General features: G+C 36.8%; 3 protein-coding genes across 4 annotated transcripts; 1 reads left to right on the top strand and 2 right to left on the bottom strand.

The window, feature by feature from the left end:
- The first annotated feature begins 3,764 nt into the window (after positions 1-3,764).
- LOC124631374 (serine/threonine-protein phosphatase 2B catalytic subunit 3-like) lies at positions 3,765-6,787 on the top strand. Its single transcript, XM_047165742.1, has one exon. It carries the CDS (start codon positions 3,990-3,992, stop codon positions 5,475-5,477), a length of 1,488 nt encoding a protein of 495 aa, XP_047021698.1. The 5' UTR covers positions 3,765-3,989; the 3' UTR covers positions 5,478-6,787.
- A 2,743-nt stretch (positions 6,788-9,530) lies between these two features.
- On the bottom strand, positions 9,531-11,162 carry LOC124631376 (phosphatidylinositol N-acetylglucosaminyltransferase subunit P). The gene is made up of 3 exons (XM_047165744.1): positions 10,930-11,162; positions 10,471-10,599; positions 9,531-10,172 (listed from the first exon to the last, which is right to left on the bottom strand). Exon 3 carries the CDS (start codon positions 10,049-10,051, stop codon positions 9,569-9,571), a length of 483 nt encoding a protein of 160 aa, XP_047021700.1. The 5' UTR covers positions 10,052-10,172; positions 10,471-10,599; positions 10,930-11,162; the 3' UTR covers positions 9,531-9,568.
- Positions 11,163-12,160: 998 nt separating this feature from the next.
- LOC124631372 (vigilin) lies at positions 12,161-24,755 on the bottom strand. Of its 2 annotated transcripts, XM_047165737.1 has the most exons (17): positions 24,691-24,755; positions 24,534-24,601; positions 22,772-23,036; positions 20,728-20,943; positions 20,406-20,612; positions 20,114-20,329; positions 19,798-19,981; positions 19,584-19,714; positions 19,319-19,502; positions 18,279-19,235; positions 16,352-16,638; positions 15,872-16,120; positions 15,645-15,782; positions 15,240-15,334; positions 14,898-15,111; positions 13,373-13,585; positions 12,161-13,289 (listed from the first exon to the last, which is right to left on the bottom strand). In XM_047165737.1, the coding sequence occupies exons 3-17, from the start codon at positions 22,988-22,990 to the stop codon at positions 13,005-13,007; spliced, it is 3,795 nt and encodes a 1,264-aa protein (XP_047021693.1). In that variant the 5' UTR covers positions 22,991-23,036; positions 24,534-24,601; positions 24,691-24,755; the 3' UTR covers positions 12,161-13,004. The 2 variants fall into 2 exon arrangements, with proteins under 2 accessions (XP_047021693.1, XP_047021694.1); XM_047165738.1 differs by lacking the exons at positions 20,406-20,612; positions 20,728-20,943.
- Positions 24,756-25,159: the final 404 nt, after the last annotated feature.

Below are 25,159 nucleotides of genomic sequence, written 5' to 3'. Positions count from 1 at the left end.
AATTCTAAGACGAAGTGCGGGAAATTCAAATATAAATTGTTTTTTTTTTTTTTACCTAAAAGCGAGATAATTTCATCGCGGTAAATACGCATCAAAATGCGTTTTATAAATATGATATAAATAAGTTTATAGAGAACATCACATTCAAATTACTATCAATTGAAGCATTCACCTTCGTCTTTAGTCCTTTCCTAATATTCATCTGTTTTATAAGCCGACGATACAGAAGAGGCAACTTTAAGAACAATAAACATACCTTGAAAACTCTTAAATTTGAAAATAATGATAAAATGTATGGAATCCAATTGATCAAGTCGCAATCGTTGATAACAGATCGACAACCAACCAGCGACTCTTCGTTATTTTATATAGACTTAAACTTTGTGTGTGCGTCTACCTTACAGTGGGTATGCACGATACACTTCTGTGAAGTTTTACTGACGGTTTCTTTGGAAAAGATAAAATTGAGTATTCAAATCGATTTAAATTAAAATTTAATAAAATATAGTCCAGAGCTATTATAACATCAGCAAGGACAAATGATATAATTTATCAGACAGTTCTTCGCATTTCCTTTAAGATGTGGATGGAACTACCGGTAAAAGCTAGTCTATTCTCAGATGTTTTTATTACAGGTTCTTACGAAACGTCAATAGCAAAGTGCATGTTCTAATTATTCGATTACGCCTTAGATTCTTTAAAAGCTCACCATACAATGGGACTGGTACAGAATATTTTGACCGCCGTAATAGAGAGCTGATAATGAAGTCCTTCCTCCCTACCTACGAAGGTACCTACTTGGGAGGAGGCACCACTGCTGTCGGCTCTCTATCGTTGTCGGTAACGCCATCACGCAGGTGGTGTCAGTATACAATGGCATCCCTCATGAGAAAGACACGGCTGAACACTTATTCGTCGAATGTGGTTTGGAGAAGCAACGCCGTGTCCTCATTTGGCGTTGGATGCCCAACATCTCAGATTCTTGTAACTTGTAACACGTGGGACAATGAGATCTCGGGTTCGTGACGGAGCCAAGGCGGCACCGGCGGCGTTACTGTTTGAATTTATGCTCGGGGTAATTCGACACCTCTCTAGCGCGCGTGCGGTGAAGGCAAGTGACACGGGGGAAGATTTTTTGCTGTACGGCACACCGAGGTGCCAAGGATTCCGCCCATTAAAAAAAGGTAGATAGGTATTTGATGTCAGAACGGCTGATATGATATCATACAGAAAAAGCCAGTAAGTAACGGTTACATCTATATCACATTGTTTTTTTTGGGCCAGCAGCCATACTCGTATTAACGGTCCTATGACCACTTATTATTGGCACAATGTGTAGAAATCAGCTACGAATCAAGTTAATACACTACACATAAGGTACAAAACACTCCAGAAATAACTACACATACAAGATGGCAGTTATTATTTACGTGACTATCCAGCTATACCCGTCTAATTTTAGTCAATTAACATCGTAACCCAGTACCATTAGTGACAAAAATAAATATTTGTCGGTTAATAATACAAAACAATTGTTGGTACATTCAATACCTACATACCCCTGAAATAAAATGTAAAAATAGTCGCTACAGCGATAAAAATAATAATAGTAGGTAGGTATATGTATGTAGCCGTTGTTTGGGCAGCAGCCCGATAACCAACTAACTATAGTGTGAGTTCTAACGACTGACCCACATTATTAGATTCAGCCTAGATGATCCATCAATTATTTATTTTATTTAGGGTTCCGTCCGTACTACAGATGATATTGCAGAATCTTCACTTCGCCCGGTAACCTTGACATGGGAATCAAACCTTTAATATACCTCTGTCTAGGATAGGTATGCACCTACTTTTAACTAATCTAAAATCAAGAAATATGGCAAGGACTAATCATTTAAATAAAAATCAATTTCTATATTTATATCAATATAAGGAACTCTGTACCTTTACGATATATAAAAAACAATTTATACAATAGCAACACCATACCAGTCGTATTCAGGCAATTTCCTACCTACTAATAACTTGGTCGGTAAAATATAAAAACAAATACAGGGCCCCGATTCTCCTAATTTTACTTAAGCGTCATACGATTCACGTTCGACTCGATTCGACTGAGGTCCAATCCCGACTCGATTACGATTGAAGCGTTTGTGGCATTCCGCTATTTTTTCTTTGAAATAAACATTTTTATCCTTTTCTGTCATTCAATAATGAATCATTTTGTCTGCAAATGATTTACGATTGCAAAATGATTGTACAGCAAACTACCGTATAGACCAAAATCACCAAAATAGCAGACCAATCGCACACCAATCAAATGTCAATCGAATACGATTGGTCTTTTATTAGTAGCAGAATGCCCGATATGGTTAAAACTGCTATTGCGATCATATTCGATTCGATTTCTATACGATTTTGACAATATTAACTTACGAGAATCGGGCCCCAGTTTTTATTCATGTTACAGAAAGTAGACATAGGGTCAACAGCAAAAGACAATCATATATTTTTCCTCCACACATAATTTAAATTTGTTAACAGACTGCACTGCACTGTAACAAGACTTGCAAGTTTACCATTAATACAGTTTTACATTCTCCAATCCTTATGTTATAGTTATAATTAACGATTCATTAGATTAGCTCATTGACATTCTTATTTCTTAACATCCTTGACTTACCCTGCAAAACCCTAGGTCGATTATATTAATACTGGGGCCCGATTCTCCTAAGTTAATAATGTCAAAATCGAATAGAAATCGAATCGCAATATGATCGCAATAGCAGTTTTAACCATATCGGGCATTCTGCTACTAATAAAAGACCAATCGTATTCGATTGACATTTGATTGGTGTGCGATTGGTCTGCTATTTTGGTGATTTTGGTCTATACGGTAGTTTGCTCTACAATCATATTGCAATCGTAAATCATTTGCAGACAAAATGATTCATTATTGAATGACAGAAAAGGATAAAAACGTTTATTTCAAAGAAAAAATAGCGGAATGCCACATACGCTTCAATCGTAATCGAGTCGGGATTGGATCTCAGTCGAATCGAGTCGAACGTGAATCGTATGCCGCTTAAGTAAAATTAGGAGAATCGGGCCCCTGGACGGTCAACCAATTGTGCGCTACTACGGTATTGTGCAAATTAAATGTTGCGCCCAAAATGTTGCACAATATTTTAATTACAATACTTGCCGTTTTCCGGTGCTTTCAACCGCGTCCCATGGGAACTATAACTGCCCACACCCTTGTAAAAAAAAGGCTCTCTCGATTCACCGGGGATAATGTAGTTTCACAATAGTGAAAGAATTTTTAAAATCGGTTAATTTATTTCGGAGCCTATTAATATCAAACAATCAACTCTTTCTTCCTTATAAAATTAGTGTAGATTGCACAAGGTTATTGTATTGTAGGTCTAGGAGCCGCCTAAGATTTCTATTGTTCAGGTTTATAAATACATAAGCTTACTAAAAAAAGTAATCCTTTTGGCAGTCGATTAAAAATACTTGATAAAATTATAGACATCTTAGTCGAGTTCATTAGTTAGTTAATAATTTAAGTTTAAATATAATTTGCTCTTAGCTTTCCATAAAGATAGGCATTACTAGTAATAAAAAAATCTGAGATAAATCTGAAAAAATGTTTTTTATTTTATTTTGAACGTTAATGCAGATTCAATTTCAAGATAGAGTTAGCAGGCATCCTGTTTGCTATGGTTTCTGTAAAGCTAAAGGCCATACTGGCAACTGTTCCATATATTGCCAGTACTATTTAATGATATTTTCAAAAGTAATAAAACGCGCTCGATATCCCTGTTTATTTTATTGACCACTCGCCAGATGTTTGCGCATTGTTTTCCAGTGCGCAGTAGTTTCTCTGTCGTGAAATCGGGATTCTGTTTTAGTATTATATCTATTCTGCCATTTTGAAAATAGTGGCGTGTATGGATTAGACCTAGTGTTTTTATGTGACAAATATGTCCGGGAGCAATGATAAAGTGTCGACTACGCAGCGTATGATCCAAAGTGTTGCTTTCCCTCCCAGTCGTAAGCTCACTGTATCGGAAGTATTCGATGAAAAAAGTGGAAAACCTCTACCTGAGGTGTTGAAGCAACATTTTATCTTAGAAGGTCGGATCGAGGAAAATGCAGCTTTACGAATCATCCAAGATGGTGCCACCTTATTACGATCAGAAAAAACTATGATCGAGATCGATTCACCGGTGACTGTGTGCGGAGACGTCCATGGCCAATTTTATGATTTGATGAAATTGTTCGAGGTGGGAGGCTCTCCTTCTTGTACTAAGTATTTATTCTTAGGCGATTATGTCGACCGAGGTTATTTCAGTATAGAATGTGTTCTTTACCTCTGGGCTTTGAAGTTGTGTTACCCGAAGACGTTATTCCTATTACGCGGTAATCATGAATGCCGACATTTGACAGAGTATTTCACTTTCAAACAAGAATGCAAAATCAAATATTCTGAGAAGGTGTATGATGCATGTATGGACGCGTTTGACTGCTTACCTCTTGCTGCTCTTATGAACCAGCAGTTCCTATGTGTGCATGGGGGTCTTTCTCCGGAGATCAACAGCTTAGATGATATTCGTAAACTAGATAGATTCAAAGAACCACCTGCATTTGGAGCTATGTGTGACCTGCTTTGGTCTGATCCATTGGAAGACTTTGGAAATGAAAAGAATGCAGAACATTTCTCGCACAACTCAGTCAGAGGTTGTTCATACTTCTATAGCTATGCTGCTTGTTGTGATTTTCTACAAAGAAACAATTTACTGTCTATCATACGTGCTCATGAAGCTCAAGATGCTGGTTACCGAATGTATCGTAAAAGCCAGACCACAGGATTTCCCAGTCTCATTACTATTTTCTCTGCACCTAACTACTTGGATGTCTATAATAACAAAGCTGCTGTTCTTAAATATGAGAACAATGTAATGAACATCAGACAGTTTAATTGTTCTCCTCACCCATACTGGCTGCCCAACTTCATGGATGTCTTTACCTGGTCCCTTCCATTTGTGGGTGAGAAGGTTACAGAAATGCTGGTTAATGTGCTCAACATCTGCTCTGATGATGAATTGATGTCCGAGGGAGATGATGCATTGGAGGAAGCAAATCTCAGGAAAGAAGTCATTCGCAACAAGATCCGTGCTATTGGCAAAATGGCTCATGTGTTCTCTGTGCTTCGTGAGGAAAGTGAATCTGTTCTGCAGCTGAAAGGGCTCACTCCCACTGGTGCTCTGCCTTTGGGTGCTCTCTCTGGTGGTAAAACTTCTCTCAAGAATGCCTTGCAGGGCTTCTCTCCGAATCATAAGATAACTTCATTTGCTGAGGCAAAGGGGCTGGATGCCATCAATGAGCGCATGCCACCTAGGCGTGACGGCCAGCGTACTCCTGATGCACAGGAAAAGAAGTCGCATGTAAACAGCAACGCACATTCGTGAAGTGCTAGCTTCTATTTCTCTTCGATCCTTAAATTTCGATCCACAATTATAGTGGTAGTGAAATATGTGTGACGGAGACTCAGCTTTTGGAAAGATATTTCACATTCATAATAACTAGGTGGATTTGAAGGGAATTGTCGTAATAAATACAAAATATTTTTAAATTTGGATTTAACTTTTTTTCAATAGTTGAAGTTAAAAATTTCTCTTAAGATATTACCTCTCGATATTTAAATAAAATATGTCAGATCTGCAGGCAACAAATTTATTTAGTCAATTAAATATTAAGGTATGCACATTTATTTATAATGCGCTGCACTGTTTAATTTTTGGTAATGTAATTTTAAATTTTTCATATGAAAAGACATGATATTGTAATGTAAATTAATTCAGATTGTCTACTTATACTCTACATTGTTATCTACATTAGTGAAAATTAGACATGTCTATAATTTTCAAAGCATAATTAGCTGTGATATTAAGCGACGATCAATGTATTATTTAATAGCAATCTGCTAGTGGAGTACAGGCATGTTCATTGGCTAATCATGCATTGAAATCTGTAAAATAAGTGGAGAAGTTCTCAGCTTGGGCGTGTCTTTATATTCTATTAAGTAATAAAATTAATTATGTACTATAGTGTGCAGCACATGGTGTGTTGTTGCCGTGCGTGTGTGCTGTGTAAATATGCCTTGTGCGTACACACACGTTATTGCAGCTTTAACACTTGAGATAAATATTACTCTCTTTAATATCTTTGCTACAAGTTGTACTTAATTGTATTTTATTGTACAAAATATATTAAAATTACTATCTATGAAATATTACTTAAAATTAATTTATAATAATATTTGGGTGTATGCTGGCCCCTTGTTGCCTGCATGCAGCTGAACTTGTATGCTGGAACATCACATATTAAAGTTTCTTAGCCATAATGTTTCGGTATATAAGATGTAGTGGCTGGTCTAATTGCAGATTTTCTTACAGCTTCTATCCCAAATTTCACTTATATAATAAAGATAAGGTTTAATGACCTATGCACTGTTGGAAAATCTCTTTTGGTCTGCCAAATAAATAATCATTAATTGATGCAATAAGTTCATATTGTGAATACTAAAAGTGGCTTACATCATTTTCAAAGTCAGTACTAAGTATTTTATCTCAATTCAGTGTGTAGTCCTTCATATGTTCTGTACTTTTAAATAAATTTTACCTATGTAAAAAACTAACAATATATTTAATTTTATTTTGTACTAATCATGGGAAGTGTTGTTTTATCCTTAAAAATATATTAACATTGAGCTCCATAATATTATGGTTTCAATAAGTCCTTCGCGAGTTAAATAAGGCAGAGAGCTTGGAAAATATGCGAGTACATAATTTGCTTAGCAGTCTAGTTGGTGTATCAACTAGGACAATATCGAGTACCCACTATTACATAAATCGTGACACGTTAACATAATCGGACGATGTCTCGCGTATAGTAAGATTTAACAACCGCGCAGGGCAATGTGGACAATAACGATCTTAACGCGAGCGCGCGAATATCTTAACGCTATAACCTTGACGATGGACTGTTGTTATGCTAAACATCGTTGGAAGGAAATTATATAGGTACCTACCTATAGCTATTTTTATTCGTTTGCTTTTGTTTGACAAAAATAATGGATTGATACAATTTTTTTTTCTGTATTGAAGAAGGTACCCATGTTCTCCGGACATTTGCAAACCGGGGTGGCATGAAAATCTAGTGTAGACAACTATAAAACATACGTACCTAGGTATAACTTACCCCTACAAGACCTAAAGATACTAAAAAACAAAAGGTAAGCGTCATATTATATTTTTTACATTTATTTATTTTAGTGAAGGTTGACCTACTTATTTTTTTTGATGGTAGGTAGGTACTGGTATCTTAATTAAAGGAGCTCCCGACCCAGGTTAACAGCCGCACGGATCGATCAATCATAAGGTTAAGCATCGCTTAGTGCCGTTATATAGTCCGTGAATGGTTGACCATCTAGACAAGAAGAGCCATGCAGTTCCTCCATGTTTCGGAAGGTAGCGTAAGTAGGTCCTCGTCCCAGCTTTCATTTATGCATCTTTGATAGTCGTAATCAGAAGCCAGAGATAGTCTAAGCTTACCAAGTGGAACCTATCTACCTATCCGGGCAACTGGACAAGCAGTCATTCCACGTAAAACACTGGTCCTCCCTCAGCATCATCTGGTTAGACTTGAAGCCGATTCCAACATATCTTGTTGAAAGGCCAGTGCACTTCAAACTGCGACGATATTTCTGCGGCCCAAATCAAACAATTTGAATAGGTACTTATCTAGAAATGGGCTCAATTCCCAATAAAAAACGTATTGATAAGTGTAGGTCGGCTGTCACTTTCATTATGTGGATTTTAGAAACTCACAAAGCAGACCGAAATCTGGAAGTTGGTGATTGATACAAATATACCCGTGTATCGGAAAGCACTAAAATGTCGGTCCTGCGGCCGATCTCCTTTCGGTCGGGTCGGATTGCCGACCCTGAGGACTGAAAATGAGGGAATAGGGAGTGCACCTGTATCTGTACAAATGTTTGTGCACTACTTATACCCCCTGCGCAGCTAGCTGACCTTCTCATATGAGAACTGCCACGTTCCTTGCCTGCAACCAGGCCTGGGGCCCGATTCTCCTAAGTTGATAATGTCAAAATCGAATCGCAATATGATCGCAATAGTAATTTTAACCATATCGGGCATTCTGCTACTAATAAGTACACTCTTTTGCAAAAAAAGCAAAAGCATGCTTGGCTAACCCTTTTGATGCTAGAAACATACTACAATCATAAAAACCCTTTGAAATACACGTAAAGTCCTTAAAACTAAGATTTCGCTTAGGTGCTCGCTTTTTTTGCAAATGAGTTTATAAGACCAATCGTATTCCAACGACATTCGATTGGTTTGCGATTGGTCTGCTATTTTGCGGTAGTTTGCTCTACAATCATATTGCATAGTTAATCATTTGCAGACAAAATGATTCATTATTGAATGACAGAAAAGGATAAAAAATGTTTATTTCAAAGAAAAAATAGCGGAATGCCACATACGTTTCAATCGTAATCGAGTCGGGATTGGATCGCAGTCGAACGTGAATCGTATGTAATTGCTTAAGTAAAATTAGGAGAATCGGGCCCCAGTTGAGAGAGACCAATCGCTCCCAGCAATGTTTTTCGTAATGTATTTTCACGCTTTTTCCTATCATTAGGACAGGACATGGCGAAAACTATCGCATTTTATCCTACAGTATTACAAATGCTAAAGTCTGTATGCATTGAAATCTAATCTTGTGGACTATTTCTTTGATCTGAGCTTGTGGATTGGAATGTTTGATTACCATGCCATAATAACACACGATGGCAGAATCCTACACCCTGTAGGTACTTATTTTATGACAGACATACCTACCTGCTAGGTACTTACATTCAGAATCTTGATCCTGATCCTGCTTATCCAGTCTTCTTACAAAAATTCTGACGTGGGTAGCGTGGTGAAGTATCATTGGGGCCATACATTTTTTGACTGTACCAAACCAGCAATCAATTGACATACCTACCTACTTACTTACCTATTTAATACCAGTGGTTTCACGGTTCACCTGTTTACCGAGGAAAGTACTTCCTGCACCAAGATAAACTTGCTGGCTTTAAATGGGGTTTCAATTAATTAAATAGGCGATATTTATTGTATTTATATTGATTTCAGGTTGTATTTTATTTAATGCCGATTATTTAAATAAAAATGTATATCAAATTGTTTACCTTTAGTTAAGTGCCTACTCAAATGGAGACATCCTCAGACGAGGGTGCGCGACAGGCTAACCATCGGTATCATAAAATGCGCCTCCTTCCATAGACATACATACTAGGATAACCCGATTTGAGTTCAAATGAGGCAGTCTGTTTACTATAATTATCCATAAACTTGCCTTTGTTGAAGAAAGGTTTAGAATAAATTACCCAGAATCAATTTAACACACAGGGAAGTAAATGTTTAGAGATTATCTGTCTGTGACACAGGTCTTTTATTAAGCAATAGATACACTAGGTGCTATTATCGCTATAGTACAATTTCTTACAAACTAAACGTATATTTAAATCACGCAATTGTGGCACTGTATTCTCTTCTAAGTCTTCATTTGAAGTCACATGACAGTATTTCATACATTTATTTACATCAGTACAAATGCAATTTTCCAGTGTATTATTGTTATTTTCATTTGTTTCACACTCATAATGAGCATGGGGATCGCTTATTGTATTAATGCTATCTATATTAGCAGTTAACATCAAGTTTGAACTAGGATAAATTAAAAATGCAAAAATTGTTAAAGCTACTAGGCACTGAATGGGAATGGCTGTAGACCAATATTTTTGGGGGTAATAATAAATATTGAAGTAGTGCAGATAGGCATCAGGTGTGATTGCCCAAATACAATATATAAATAACATAGTTTTACTAAATAGATACATAAAAAACCCATATAACGATCTTGCTGGTGTTGGGGCAGGTGTGTGTTCTGGCATTTTGGTCACTTTGATATTACTTCTCTAGAATTGATCAATAGTTTTGACTACTAATAATGTGTTTTTAATAAAAGAATTGACAGCAACACGTAATTTTTTCGTGCTCTCACCATGGAATTTTCTGGAACAGAAATTATACAAAAAGTTAGCAGAAGCATCCACTTGCAAGAATGAAAGATTTACAAGTATGAAGCCAGATGAGGAACTTTGAGTCATTGCAGGATCTTAAACAGTGAGGGTACTACTAAATAAAAGACACATTCATGTCTTTTCACGTAGCTATGTAATAAACCAACTACATACAGTCAAATTCATCTTAAATAAAATTGTTACTTCCAATGTGAATATTTTTCATATTATTATGCTTTATTCTAACTCCTCGGATAAGTTATTAAGGATTAGACACAGAAAAAACTTACACGATGAGGTTTTCTGAATTTACTTCAAGTTTTCTTTGTATACCACTTCTTTTTAACTCCTTGTCAACACTTAAAACTTCATAAGCCAGTAAAGCCAACTCCGACGAATGAAAGGGAACAGTCACAGATCTGAAAGCATACAACAATAAATGAGAGCATGATAAATAACTTGCTGGCTTCAGACAACATGAAATTTTCATAAAAAATTGATTGATATCAAATAAAGTGGCTAAATCATAACTTGACGGACTGACTTTCAGTGCTCATTCTCAGGGGAACCGTTGGACCTGGACAGAAAGTATGGTAGTAGTGGTTGCTGATAATTTCAGTCTTATTTTTGGTCATACCATGTGAAAGACCTCGAAAACTGGCCATTTGTAAGAATTTTTATTTGTTCTAATAAATCCTGAGTTCTTTGCACAGTCTGACCAATAAATTGAATTATGATTCTTTACTTACATATCCATGTTAAGACCTTAATATGCTAGTAACTTGAAAACTTAGGCATCTGATATTTTCTCTGGAACTTCTCTGGAGTAAGAAAAGTTGACTGCCAAAATAATAAATATCTACTTTGCACTTTGCAGACAAGAGTAAAATCATCCAATTTCATCAATAAAATTATGAATAAGATTCTTTTTATAATTTATTCTAAACCAAGTTAGTAGTGTCAGTAATCAGTCAGTGTCATTGTCATGTCTCGCACGTCTGTCATTAAATTATTATTTTTTTGAGTCGGAAAGGAAACCAGGTCTTTTCAGCATTAATCTGATAAGCTCAAACGACTGTACAGAAATATATCACACTGAACAAAGGAATTCATAAAGAATATTTACTTATTTTGGGATTTATTAACCTCCGCCAGAGGTTTCATAGGTCTCTTGAGAGGACTACTTTCTTAATTAAGATAAAAATAGTAGATGCATTTATTATGTACCTACACTTTATTGGAAATGGAAACATTTGCTCGCATTCTAAACTGCCCTAAAGGCTCCGAAACTACTGAACCAATTTGAAAAATTCTTTCACTGTTAAAAGCTACACTATACTCAAGTGACATACCTAAGCGATATTTTATCCCGGTACTCTGGTCTTTGGTTAGAACTAGGTGTAGCCTTCATCATAGCGTCTAGAACTGGGTTGACTGGGTATAGCCCTTGTATAGCCACCAATAGCCACACACCCGTGGCTAGAGTTAGTTATCCACATACAGAACATTTTTAGGTGGGAGAATAAATTTGAAGATATGGAACACCTTAATTAATAATGTGACAATTGGATAATTAATCTCAATAGCAGTTAGCGGGCATTCTGGGCCCCGATTCTCCTAATTTTACTTAAGCGTCATACGATTCACGTTCGACTCGATTCGACTGAGATCCGATCCCGACTCGATTACGATTGAAGCGTATGTGGCATTCCGCTATTTTTTCTTTGAAATAAACATTTTAATCCTTTTCTGTCATTCAATAATGAATCATTTTGTCTGCAAATGATTTACGATCGCATTACGATTGTAGAGCAAACTACCACATAGACCAAAATCACTAGAGTCCACGCCGCGTTCGCGAACAAGTTGTGTTGGCGATTAGTGCCAGAGCGTTTATCAGCCTCCCAAGATCACCCTTCACACGCAGTAAGAAAATAGGTCAGTGGGTCGTCAAAAGGGGATGAAAATAAACACGTGTTGTATTCATGTAAAAGATTTTATTAATATTTTCAAACACAATTTACTATGTACACATTACTTTGTAAAAATATTCATTCTTGTCTTATCATTTATTGATTCATTATTTTTATAGGCAACATTATAAACATGATAAAAAAAACACGAAAACTATTATGTATGAAAAATAGAAATTTCATTATAATTTTAAATAAGTACACGGAATCAGTTTATTATGCATGCTAAAAAGATGCATAAAATAAAAAATACATGGATATGTATTTTATTATAAATATCAAAGTAAATAACAACTTATTAGAATGGCATTTGACTCATAGATACATAATAATAATTAATAAAAATAACGAAATGGCGTAACCGAATACTTATATATATATCAATAGCTTATCTGCCCACAGCGTCGTTCATCTCGTAACATGAAAAATATAGCTTTCAATCAGCAAAATAATTTCTGGAGTTGGTATCGTAGCGCCAGAGATTATCCATTACATACATACTTACAAACTTTACCTATATCATGTTTATATTAGTGTAAATAAATCGTTTGGCTCAACCTCCAATAAAATACAGGCAGAACACCTTAAATAGTGTAAAATTCATCTGATAAATCACAAATACATATTGTTTCAGAGTGGAAACTCGAATTTCATTTATAGATATCAGGATTACAAATATGATTAGCGACTGCCGCGAAACGACAGCAATACGATCCAAGAAGGCGGAATCGTCGTTGCATTACGACGAAACAGCCGATACAAGTAAAACGCGTCGCACTTCACTATACACTATAGGCTTATATGGTATGCACGCATGCGAGTACATAGAACGAGGTGTCGCGCTCGCGCTACTAGCGGCGCGGGCCCCAGGCCGCCGTGGGCACGGGCGCGGCGGGCGCCGGCACGCGCGGGCCGCCCGGCATGGTGGGGAACTCCTGCGTGGACGCCGTGTCCGGCGCGCGCTGCTCCCACGGGCCCCCCTTCACCACGAAGCCCGTAGCGCCGGGAGCAGCGGAAGCCACTGCGGCGGCGGAGGCCGCGTTGTTTGTAGGCTCTCGGTCCGTGCCCAGCACGTCGCCGAAGTCACCCAGTGAAGGTGCAGCAGGTCGTGTGTAGCGGTCGACGACGTCCTGCATCTGTAAGCCAACATTTTATAGATAAGAATTTTCATGATTAGAAACAAGAACATTTTTATTTCTTATATTACAACAACACTTACGTATTCTTCGGCCAAGTTTAGGAGATGGTCTTTCGCATCGAGCACATTATCTTCGTCACCAGTAATAACGACGATGCTGTCATCGCCTTGTTTCGGGAATCGTATGTCGACCTTGTATTCATCCATAATGCGTCTAATGTTTTTACCTCTGAGACCAATTAGCCTCCTATGAACTCGCGGATCAATTTCGACCTCCTCTCGACATTGGTTGTCCTGCGGCAATGGGAATATAATTAAAACTTATTATTTATAAATAAAAAATAATGAAGTGATTTTGGTCGTTTACATTACATTGTTTTGGAGAAAGGACAATGCCTAAAAACGTCCCCACCCACCAACAGACTTGAAAGTAGTGTCATTGGATGCGCCTCATTTAATAGATCATTTCTTATTATGGAGACTCATTCCAAAAGTATGGGGTTTAGGAACTATAAGACAATTTAGTATCCTTAATAATCAATTAACTTCAAGTTTGTTAACCAATTACTCAGAGTTGGGTGGACCGATTTTGATGTTTTTATTTTTATTTTAAAGAATCTATCTCAAAGTTAGTCTAATGTAATTTTCATCAAGATCTTTTAAGCAGTTTTTTAGTTATCATCGGTTAAAATAATCGGTTTGAAGAGGCAATGTAGGATGTCGTGAGGACACCTTCACCACCACCAAAAGACTTGAAACTAGTGTCATCGGAAGCGCCTCCTTTGATAGATCATGACTATCATAACCATTTACGCCAAATGTATGGGGTTTTGGAAATATTCGACATTTTAGTATCCACAATTAACGTAACGTTAGGTTAGGTTAGTAGGTATACACCGTGACTTTTTAGTCGTCTTACAACGGCAGCCCACTTCATGTATCCAATGACTAGTAAACGTTAATATTAAAAAAAAAAACAATTATGAGATTTGAATAATTTAAAAATAAAAAATAATTCATTAAACCCCAAACATTTAGAGTATGTCGTCACAGTAAAAAAATATCTATCGGATAAGGCGCTTCTGATGACACTAGTTTCAAGTCTGTTGGTGTCAGTAAAGGTCCATACAAAATCATTAAACCAATTATCATTCTAACCGGTGATAACTCAAAAGTTGCTAAAAAGATCCCGATGAAAATTATATCGGACTAACGTTGAGACACCTTCTTTGCATTAAAACAAAAATAATCAAAATTGGTCCACGCAACTCCGAGTAATTGGTTAACAAACTTGACGTTTATTGATTATTAAGGATATTAAAATGTCGTGTATTTCCAAAACCCCATACATTTGGAGTAAATCGTTTTGATAATCATGATCTATCGAAGGATGCGCCTCCGATGACACTAGTTTCAAGTCTGTTGGTGGGTGGGGACAGGGTCCATACAAAATCCGGCATTGTCCTTACTAGATAAACCACCGCTAAAGGTACATAGAAACTGGTAACTAGACACACATGTACTGTTCCATAAAAAGAGCTGGACTTAAAAGATTAACAATCACAATCAAAATTACACCCAGTACAGAAATACTCAAGCAACTTACCAGCTGATGCACAATAGCCATAATAGCTTCCTTGGCTTGTAAAGCTTTGTCTTCGTAACCCTGAATTGTGATGATGTCGTCATCAGGCTCGCCACGTTTTGGCAAGTTTATTTGTACCCCATAGTCTGTGCGAATCTTTGTGATAACAGAACCACCCTTACCAATAACTAGAGGATGATATTCAGGATCCACTTTGAATTTCAGTGCAAATGACCTAGAAAATTAAATATTTAAATAACAAGAACTATACATATAATATATAATTTATATAAATAATACTTAAAAATCCTAGGTTTTATTGGAGATCATTGTGATGAATATAATGATGTAGATAAGACTAACCTGAGAATTCTGTCTTCATTCTCTTTTTCCATATCAACAATTTTGTCTGCAAGAGCAAGTTTGGCTTTTTCAACATTTGTAGGGGTGCCTGTCACCTAGACAAAAATAACATTGGGTAAGTACTTAGTCAAATATCATTCACGGCACATAGAATTCATTGCGCTAAAAATGATTATCTATACTAATATTATAAAGCTGAAGAGTTTGTTTGTTAATCTAATCTCAGGAACTACTGGTCAGATTTGAAAATTTCTTTCGTGTTAGATAGCCCATTTATCGAGGAAGGCTATAGGCTACTTTTTATCCCGGTACGGGAAGTAGTTCCCACGGGATGCGGGTGAAACCGCTGGCAGAAGCTAGTTCTTTATAATGTTTTTAGATTAAATACAAAATATTTGAAATTACCTTCACTATGTCACTGGGGTCATCATTGAGCGGCAGTAGAATATGCACATCATATTTCTGCATCAACTCCCTCCTCTTTTGACCAGAGAGCAGTTTGTGCAATTCATTCCGAACTTCGACATCAATTGTTATTGGCACCTAAAACAATGTTTATTTTCATTTAAATACATGACTTGAATAAAATTATATCGTATCATGTTATACATACTGGTGGTTCAAATGTTTACCTGTTCAAGTAAAGCTTTTTTAGCTGCTTCGCAATTCTCTGGGCGACCAGTGATTCTGATAATGTCGTTGGGTCCCGGTTCAGCGTTCTCGTTGTTTTCTTTCACTGGAACATCGGCGCCTTCGGTCGTGTCACGCTCGGGAAATTTAATTTGCACGTCGAATTCAGCTGTGATATCTTTTACCTTAGTACCACGGGCACCCATTACCGTGCGATGGTGCCTTTGAGGTATCACGCATTCTATCGTCACCTGTAAACACGACATTTCATCAGCCAATGACATCTTTGAAATACATATTTATGTTTTTAATTTTAAAGGTGTTAGATAGGGGTCATTACTACGAGTTCCAAGTACTTGTTTGTGAAGTCATACGGATAGTTTTGCTATCGACATAATTATGTTTAGAGTTTTATATTTCAGTGACAAAACAATATTCAATAACATAAGCAGTATTTTTCAAAATATAGAAAAATTAAAAACCTTCGCTTCCAGATCCTCGATAATTTCGTTGATGCGAATTTTAGCGGCTTCAATGCAATCCTTGGGTCCCTTGAGTACGACGCGGTCGCTGTTGACGCCCTGGCGCGGGAAGGAGATGAGCACGCCGCCGCAGTCGTCGGCGATGCGGCGCAGCACCTCGCCGCGTCGCGCCACGAAGTGTCGGTGGTGTCGCGGAGCCACGGCCATCTCTCCCTCCGACACGTTGCTGATCTCGGCCACCGCCGCCTCCAGCTGCTTGCGGGCAGCCTCCACTTGCTCCTCGCGACCTACATTGCGTGTATAAGTTTGGTTTTACGAAAAACTATACTACAAACATTCCATTTCATATTGTTAGTTAGAGTTAATTAGACTCATATTATTAACTAAGCATTATTTCAAATGTGTACAACTTGTCTACTTATAGATGTATTTTTATTTATTTATTTATTTATTTAAAATACTTTATGCACATTGTACAACGGCGGACTTAACGCCTTAGGCGTTCTCTGCCAGTCTACCTTAGGGTGGTGGTGAAACAGAAGTGGTAGGTGCAACACAGTTTGAGCATAAGTGCAAGAAAATAAAAATAAATATATTTATGTATATATAAATAATATAAATATATATATATATATATGTATTACTGAATCCAAGAGAAGAAAGTGAAGAAAATGAACTAGTGTAATGATTCCGCCAACTTGCCATGGATGTGATTACGCAGTTTAATTTTAAACGTGTGTCGACTATTTACCATCCTGACCTCCAAGGGTACCTCATTCCAGAGAAGGATAGATTTAACAAAGAAGGAAGAGTGAATAATATCTGAACGGTGAGCAGGGCAGTGAAGAAGACGATTATTAGAGGAGCGGAGATTTTTATTGTGCTGTGAACACACATACTGAAAGTGGGAGGTTAAGTATGCAGGTGAAGACGGGGTATATAGTATAGAAAAAAGAGTAGTTAATGCCCTCATCACACGTCGTTGTCTTATCGGTAGCCATTTAAGTTGCGCTCGATACGTTGACACATGATCGTACTTGCGAAGATTAAAGACGAATCGAATGCAATTATTGAGAAGCCGGTCTAGTTTATTGAGCAGATCTGCATTCAGGTCATAGTAGCAAACATCACCATAGTCGATTATAGGAAAGATTAAGGTTTGCATAAGCATTGCTTTTACATGGACAGGTAGCAAGTTTTTAAAGCGATAGAGAAACCGCAGCGTATTCGTGATTTTTTGACTGACAGCTGCAACTTGTGCTTGCCAATTGAGTGAGGAGTCAAGTTGTAGGCCCAAATTCTTCACAGAGCAGCTGTACGGTATATCGATCCCGTCAAATACCAAAGTTGGCAACCCAAGGGCGTCTACTTTTCCTAAAACTCTTGAGCTACCAATGATAATGGCTTGGCATTTGACAGGATTAACTGCCACTCCGAACCTGTCAGACCAACTCTTGACTACCTCCAAGTCCTTGTTCATTTTAACAAGCGTAGCTGCCACCTCATTCACTTTTGTGTGACGATACAACTGCAAGTCATCGGCATAGAGATGATACGAACACTGAAGTTCAGGAGTAAGGAAATTTATAAATATAGAGAATAACAGAGGTGAGAGTATGCCGCCTTGAGGAACGCCAGCATTCAAAGTACACCAGGTAGATGAATCCTCATCCACCCGAACCGACTGCTGGCGATCATGAAGATAAGAAGAAAACCAGTCTAACGCCTTAGAAGAGACCATAAGATTGGATAGAATAGATAAAAGGATATCATGACTGACGGTATTGAACGCATTTGAAAAATCCACGAGTACCAACACTGTGAGATTAGCGTCTTCCATAGCAAATCTAATATCGCCAGTCACTTTGAGGAGGGCAGAAGAAGTGCTGTGGCCTGGCCTAAATCCGCAATAAGCATTCAAACTTACCAATGATAAATATGGCTTCCTTATCTTCGTCTTTCTCAGTCGGGAAGATAATGCGAGCGCCAGTCTGTTCACGGATTTTTTTAATGTTAGCCCCACTTTTACCTATCAGGAATTTGTGGTGCTCGGGTTTGGCACGCACGTGAGCAGTATGGGAGGTCAGTTCGCGTTCCGAAGCATGCGCTAGCAGTTGTTGCTTGGCCTTTTCGACATCTTCGATGGGCCCTTTAATGACCACCTTATCGCTGTCACTTTCCGCAGGTGGGAATTTAATCAGTACTCCACCGCACTCTTCCATAATGGAATGAATAAGTTTACCACCAGCGCCAATTAACGAGTTGTAGTATTTAGGAGCAATAGTGACCTCCTCAGTTACTACATTCGCTTTTTCGTTGTGGATTTGCTGAATCCTTTTAACGGCTTCCTCGACATTTTCGCGCTTGCCTCTCACAGTAATAACATCGCTTTCATCACCTTCTGCTGGAAGATCAATCACAGTTTGAGTTTCATCTCGAATTTTTCTTAAATTGGCACCACCTTTACCAATAATGAATTTATGGAATTGTTTAAAAATGGGCACTTCCTGGACGTAGGACGACTCAGCTATTTCTTTTATAATCTTGTGTAGGTACTTTTCACATTTTTCAATATCTTCTTGGGGACCTCTTAGCTTAATAGGGCTCCTCTTTTGTCCTTGATCAGGAAGAGAAATTAACACACGTTCAAATTTCTCTCGAAGTTCCTTTATTTTTTCTCCTCTCACTCCAATTAAAGATTTAATATATCTGTGGTCAACATATACTTCCTTTGTCCGTTCGTTTTCTAGTTTCATAACCATTTCTCTTAATTCTCTTTCAGCATCGGCCACACCTTGATGGCTGCCTTCAATGCGGATAATATTGTTACCTTCACTTTCAATAATGTTTATAACTACCCCAGTCTCACCCTTCAGTCTATTAACTAAAAAAAGAAAAAATTTAAGATTAAGTAAATGGTTTAAATTTTTATCAAAATCTACCATTTCACATGAAAATTGATCTTACTGTTAGTTCCGTTCTTTCCAATAATATGCTTGAAGAATTTGGGATCAACCGACAGCTCAACATAAGTAAGAGTAGCAAGCAAGTTCTTCACAAAGTCATCGAGCTCCACTTGAGCGCGCTCCACTTCCTCAGGGGGGCCATCAATCTTCACCTTGTCTTCAGAGTGAGTTATATCAACGTGAACCTGCAAGGGGTAATGTAGCCAAATAAGAACCATATTGCTACCTATCAACAATCAAAAAAGGAAATGGTCGAAATAGTTTACCTTAGAGAAGTCCTGAGTTATTTTCTTTATATTAATGCCGTCCTTTCCGATGATGTATTTGTGAATCCATGTTGGCGCATCCACAGTTGCAGTTTTCACAGAGTTTGCTTTTTCGCATACTTTGGAGAGAGCTGTTGAGGTAAATATGTTTTTGTTAAAAACTGATGCAGGTTCGTAAAAAAAGAATGGCGTTTTATTTAATCCTGTAACTTACCCAAGCCAATTTTATTGTGTGGTCCATGAAGGGTAATGGTTCCGGTGGGCGAGTCGGGAGGAGGCATTTCAACAGAGACTTCAGTCTCTTTCAGAATCTCCTGAATAGTTGTTCCACGAGCTCCAATAACGTACTTGTGCTGAGATTTAGGAACCTCGACACGAACAGTTGAACATTTTTTTACCTAGAACAAGAAGACTCACTATAACACAAATCAAAGACCCACACATATTCAGAAACCATTATTACCCTAAAAAATTATTATGGGAAGAAAGAAAGAAGATTAATTTCGTTAGTATTGTTTCTAAATAATTACCATTTCCTCATAGATTTGCTCAATTTGTGCTTTGGCAGCAAGAACACCGGTTTTCTCGCCAGCAATGACGATTTCATCGCTCTGGGTCGACGCAGGCGGGATATGGATGCGCGCTCCAGTCTCGGCGGTAAGTGCCGCCGCGCGTTCTCCGTACGGGCCCTGAATGAACGGGTGGTAGATCTTCGGGATCTTGATACGCTCCAAAGCTTTACGTGACTGGAAAAAAATAAAATCATTATTTAAAAACTATACTTGTTGTACAGCCAGCAACAGATTTTAATTAAATATTTACCTGTTCCTCAGAGCACACTCGGATCTCATGTTCTGCCTTTTCTATGCCTTCCTTAGTGCCAGTAATGGTGAGAGTCTCACTGTTATCAGCAATGCCAGGTACACTGATTTTCGTAGCTGTCACTTTTTCCAACTCTTTCAATTTCTGCCCTTGTTTTCCCAATATCCAACGGTGGTGTTCTTTCGGGATGTTGATTTGCTTGCTAGCCTAAAAAATACGCATTACTTTAGAAATATATATATATTTTTTAACTTAGGGAAGCTTCTCAGATTTATGTCTACTTTTCAAAATAAAAACATTATTTTTATAATCTTTAATTTACCTGTTGCTGGAAATGAGTCAGGATAAGACGCCTCGCGTCAAGCACTGCGCTATGTTTTCCAGTAATCAAGAAAGTCAAGCTGCCATCTTTGCTGGTAGATATTTCAATGTGCGCTCCGGTATCCTTAGTAATGGATTGGCAGGTTCTCAGAGATTCACCCTCGCCGAACGTGTTGGCGTTATCTAATTTCCTCTCTTCATATGGCACATGAAACACCTACGAAAGATAAATCATGTCAAAGTCGGAAAATTATAGACTCGTTGGTAAATAAATATGGTATTATAATTGAATCGTCTTTAAGAGGTCGAATTTGGAGAAACGATCAGCTCGTTGCGGCGGATCTAACGGGGCACTATGGACATGCCCGTGATTTAGATACTTGTGTTGTCACACATGTATATTTCTTATTTTTATTTTATGTACTCCCTTATAAATTTCTCTATGTACTCCTCTTATAAAATCCTTTTGTACTCCCTTGTAAATTCCCCTATGTACTCCTCTTATAAAATCCTTTTGTACTCCCTTATATACTACCCCTATAGTTACTACCCGTCCACTAGTTCGACATTCTGGATAGTATGAGATAGTTGAGATTCTGGACCCGCCCTTACTTGCTCGTCTGTTAATGACCCATAACGTATATAAATATACGCTACGAAACGGTTACAGGTTTTAATTTTTGTACTAACAACAGATCGTTATTATTAAAATTCAAACTGTAATTTACCAACAAAGTACCTTATCATAAATTGTTGGTTGATGCAAGCTAAAATCCAGCCAGTATTAGTTAATACAAATTTTGAATGAATTGTAACGATTTGACCGCATTTGTAAAATTTTATTTACCTTATCAGTTATGGTTTTTGGCTTATCAATAAATCCACCATTAATAATTCCCAAAAAGGTCGCACTCTGATATAGTGTCTCAGGGCCAGACTTCACTAATCATGCCTATGCCATAAGATAAAGTACATTTGGACGTTTTCTTTATCGATGGCCAATGCACATACAATCGGGTTATTCGTGTATCGTAGACCGTGGGATTTTTAAGATATTGTATTAAAAGTATGTAAATTAAATTATAATGTACATATTTAGTATTTCTAACAAGTTAACATTAACTATTATTGTTTACATATTTTTATTGAGATGATTTGTTTACGATAAAGTTTTTATCTAGAACCATTCTTTTGATAATGATAAGTAAATTCTAACAATAAGATAAAAGTAAGTAACCTCAGTAGATTAGAAATGGTAATCATGATGATAATGAGATTTAGTACAAAATCACGAATTGATTACAATTGTTAATAATATTGGATCTGCTCCATAGAATTAAATTCCAGATATTCACATAAAACTTAACTTAGGTACTTATTTTCTTGTCGCATAAATTGACTTAGGTGATAGAGAGATAGCAGTTCTTGAAATCGAGTACCGTTTCAGTGTTCGGCCGTCTACCTATTGCCTGTCATAGCAACTCCATACTAATGTTCATGTATAGGAAAGTTTACCATATTTTTCTTTACGCTTTAGGATAAGTAGAGCAAAATTAGAGCACAAGCAAATTGTAAGTGATAAAAAAATCACTTATCAACATATTTGCTTTTTATTATCTGAAAGAACTTAAATATTATTACACAACATTTATACATGCATAAACTTATTATCACTAGCCATTACTGATTACGTAAGACACGCATGTGCTGTTTCCATACAAATCTACCTACCTACATATTACCTATTATAGGTTTCAAAACCTATATGTATGTAATACAACCACATGCGTGGTGAATTTATACAAAGTGTTTATTTAATACTAGCTTTCCGTCCGCGGCTTCGCTTGCATCGAGTTCGGTTATATCGCGTTTCCAAGAGAACTCTTCAAAAGTCCAGGATAATAACTATCCTATGTTCATTCTCAAGGTCAACTCTATCTCTGTGCCAAACTTTATTAAAATCAGTCCAGTGGTTTAGACGTGAACGCATAACAGACAGACAGACACGAGTTACTTTCGCATTTATAATATCAGTAGGGATGTACCTGGGTGTGCAGCGACGATCCAACGCGAAGTTTGTTAGTGGCTTGTTGTATGCTGCGTTGGACGGGCGGCTGCGAGTGTGGCAAAGCCGGGAATAGATCGTCGTATGCATAGGAAGCGTTATTCTCGTAGTTCACGTTATTCATCTCCTCAACATGCACGGGTATCTCAGAATGAACCGGTATCATATCTCCAACCATCATGGATTGCTGATGCATCATTTTTGTCTCCTCCAGCAGTCCTTTTTCGCGCCAAGTCGTTACAGTACTAAACAATTAAAATAGAACATATTTTACTGATAATGAAGTCAGTTCACACAATGTCCACCAGCAGTTCAATTTTATTTGCATTATCATATTTGAACAATTGTTTCAAACCTATTCATTCTACACTTGTGTTCGTTATTTAACTATCTTTGAATACAAAATTACTTTGATTGTGCTATTGAGGTGGTCATGAAGGACACTGTTTTACTACATTTGTGACTACAGTTAAATTGCTCAATGAAATTTTTTAATTTATGAAATAAAAAAACATATCATGAATATTAGCTGATTCATCAGATTCTAATTTATTTTGATGGTACATATTTGTATGCCTATTTGTTTAATACTTTTTGCCCTTTCATTTGCATACCATGGGAACTACTACTTGCACCGGGATAAATTATAGCCTATTTTATATGGGAAGAGTGTAGCTTTCCAACAGTGAATCAATTTTTTAAATCAGTTTTACATGTGATACAACCAAACAAAAAAAAATCCTCTTTATAATACCAGTATAGATAGTTTAGAGATGAAGACTCATATTTATATTAACATACTTTAAGACCAGCTCAGCAAATCAGCTCATAGCAAGAAAATAAAATATTTTGAAGTAGTTTTCAAATACTTTCGATTTCATTCCAACATTAAAGAAGCAAATTTACTTTCAATTAAGTGAACAATTGAACTATGTAGTTAAATTGATGACTTTATAACTAGTCCCATCAAATCTATCCTGTATGTTTTGTGTCACAGTGCAAGAAATGTCCATACATAGATTCTAACAACATTTTGTGTTTTTGTAGAACTTTTTCAGAGAAACCATTGGTGAAAACATTATGTAAACCGTAAAAAAAATGTAAACAAATATAAATACCAGACAAATTGATACAATTAGGATAAAAGTGACCTTGATATTTTAATTCTCAATTTAATAAAAATAATGTAAGAAACTTGTTGCATCTACTATTGGATTAAAATGATTTCCAATCAGAACTTTGCTCCAACAAACTGAATGAAACTCCTCAAAATAGTACAATCCAATTTAAGATGTTAGTTTAAGCAATAATGATAATATTGAAATATTTATGTAAAATTATAGATAAAAATTACAAAAATATAAATTATGATGATAATAATGATAGAACATGTGTTAGAAATAAAGGATACAAAGTCAAAAAGCAATCAATATTTACATAGTAAATTGGCCACTATTTCAGCTCCTGCGTGGTCACCGGAATGATTAGGCCTATAGTTCACATGCAATTTAGGACTGCTTTGGACAAGCTATCAATAAATATCTATGTTCAGCATCTGACGTTAAATGTTGAAAACATATGCGTAATTAAAATACATCCATTGTTACATGTCATATATATTCAGAAATAATTCAGAAAAAAATTAAGACTTAACAAAATTGGCATCCCGATTTTGATAATACGTGTCACCTTCCAGCACATTTGACGTGGAACTCGTCTTAACAAAATACAATAACACTCACCGAAAGTACTGCAGCTAAATCAATCTGGATGATTATCCTTTGGACGCCAGGATCGATTATGTATTTCCCTGCACAGAAATTAACATTAATTAATAAAAACTACTATTGCTATATAAAGATATTAAAATTATATTTCTGTAAACGGACACACACGTACCCAGCTGCAATAGCGAGAGAAATATGCACAGATAATTTATGGATTAGCGAATTACAATAGACCATACACATTATACAGCCTAGCCTTATTTTTAGAAGTAGTAACATTGTTTTATGGTGCTAAAAATAATTATGCAGAGCTAAAATATTTAATTATTATTTAATAAAAATGTCTATATGCCGTAAGATAAGCTATTTTCTAATCATTACAAAGTTTGATACTTTTATATCTAGTGATACTTTTACTTTGATGCATAAAACTTTTACTCATACTATCCTCCGAGCCTTTTTCCCAAACTATGTTGGGGTCGGCTTCCAGTCTAACCGGATTCAGCTGAGTACCAGTGCTTTACAAGAAGCGACTGCCTATCTAACCTCCTCAACCCAGTTACCCGGGCAACCCGATACCCCTTGGTTAGACTGTTGTCAGACTTACTGGCTTCTGACTACCCGTAACGACTGCCAAGGAT

The sequence above is a fragment of the Helicoverpa zea genome, chromosome 6 (genome assembly GCF_022581195.2).
Source record: "Helicoverpa zea isolate HzStark_Cry1AcR chromosome 6, ilHelZeax1.1, whole genome shotgun sequence".
Classification (NCBI taxonomy): domain Eukaryota; kingdom Metazoa; phylum Arthropoda; class Insecta; order Lepidoptera; family Noctuidae; genus Helicoverpa; species Helicoverpa zea.
The sequence above is the reverse complement of the archived record's forward strand: the minus strand, read 5'-3'. Positions and strand labels throughout refer to the sequence as shown.

Coding starts and splice junctions, on each gene's coding strand:
- LOC124631374 (XM_047165742.1), top strand. CDS start 3,990: ATGTCCGGGAGCAATGATAAAGTGTCGACTACGCAGCGTATGATCCAA.
- LOC124631376 (XM_047165744.1), bottom strand. CDS start 10,051: ATGCCAGAACACACACCTGCCCCAACACCAGCAAGATCGTTATATGGG.
- LOC124631372 (XM_047165737.1), bottom strand. CDS start 22,990: ATGATGCATCAGCAATCCATGATGGTTGGAGATATGATACCGGTTCAT. Junction 20,330..20,405: donor GAGTGTGCTCTGAGGAACAG/GTAAATATTTAA, acceptor ATTTTTTTCCAG/TCACGTAAAGCTTTGGAGCG. Junction 13,290..13,372: donor TAAACTTGGCCGAAGAATAC/GTAAGTGTTGTT, acceptor GTTGGCTTACAG/ATGCAGGACGTCGTCGACCG.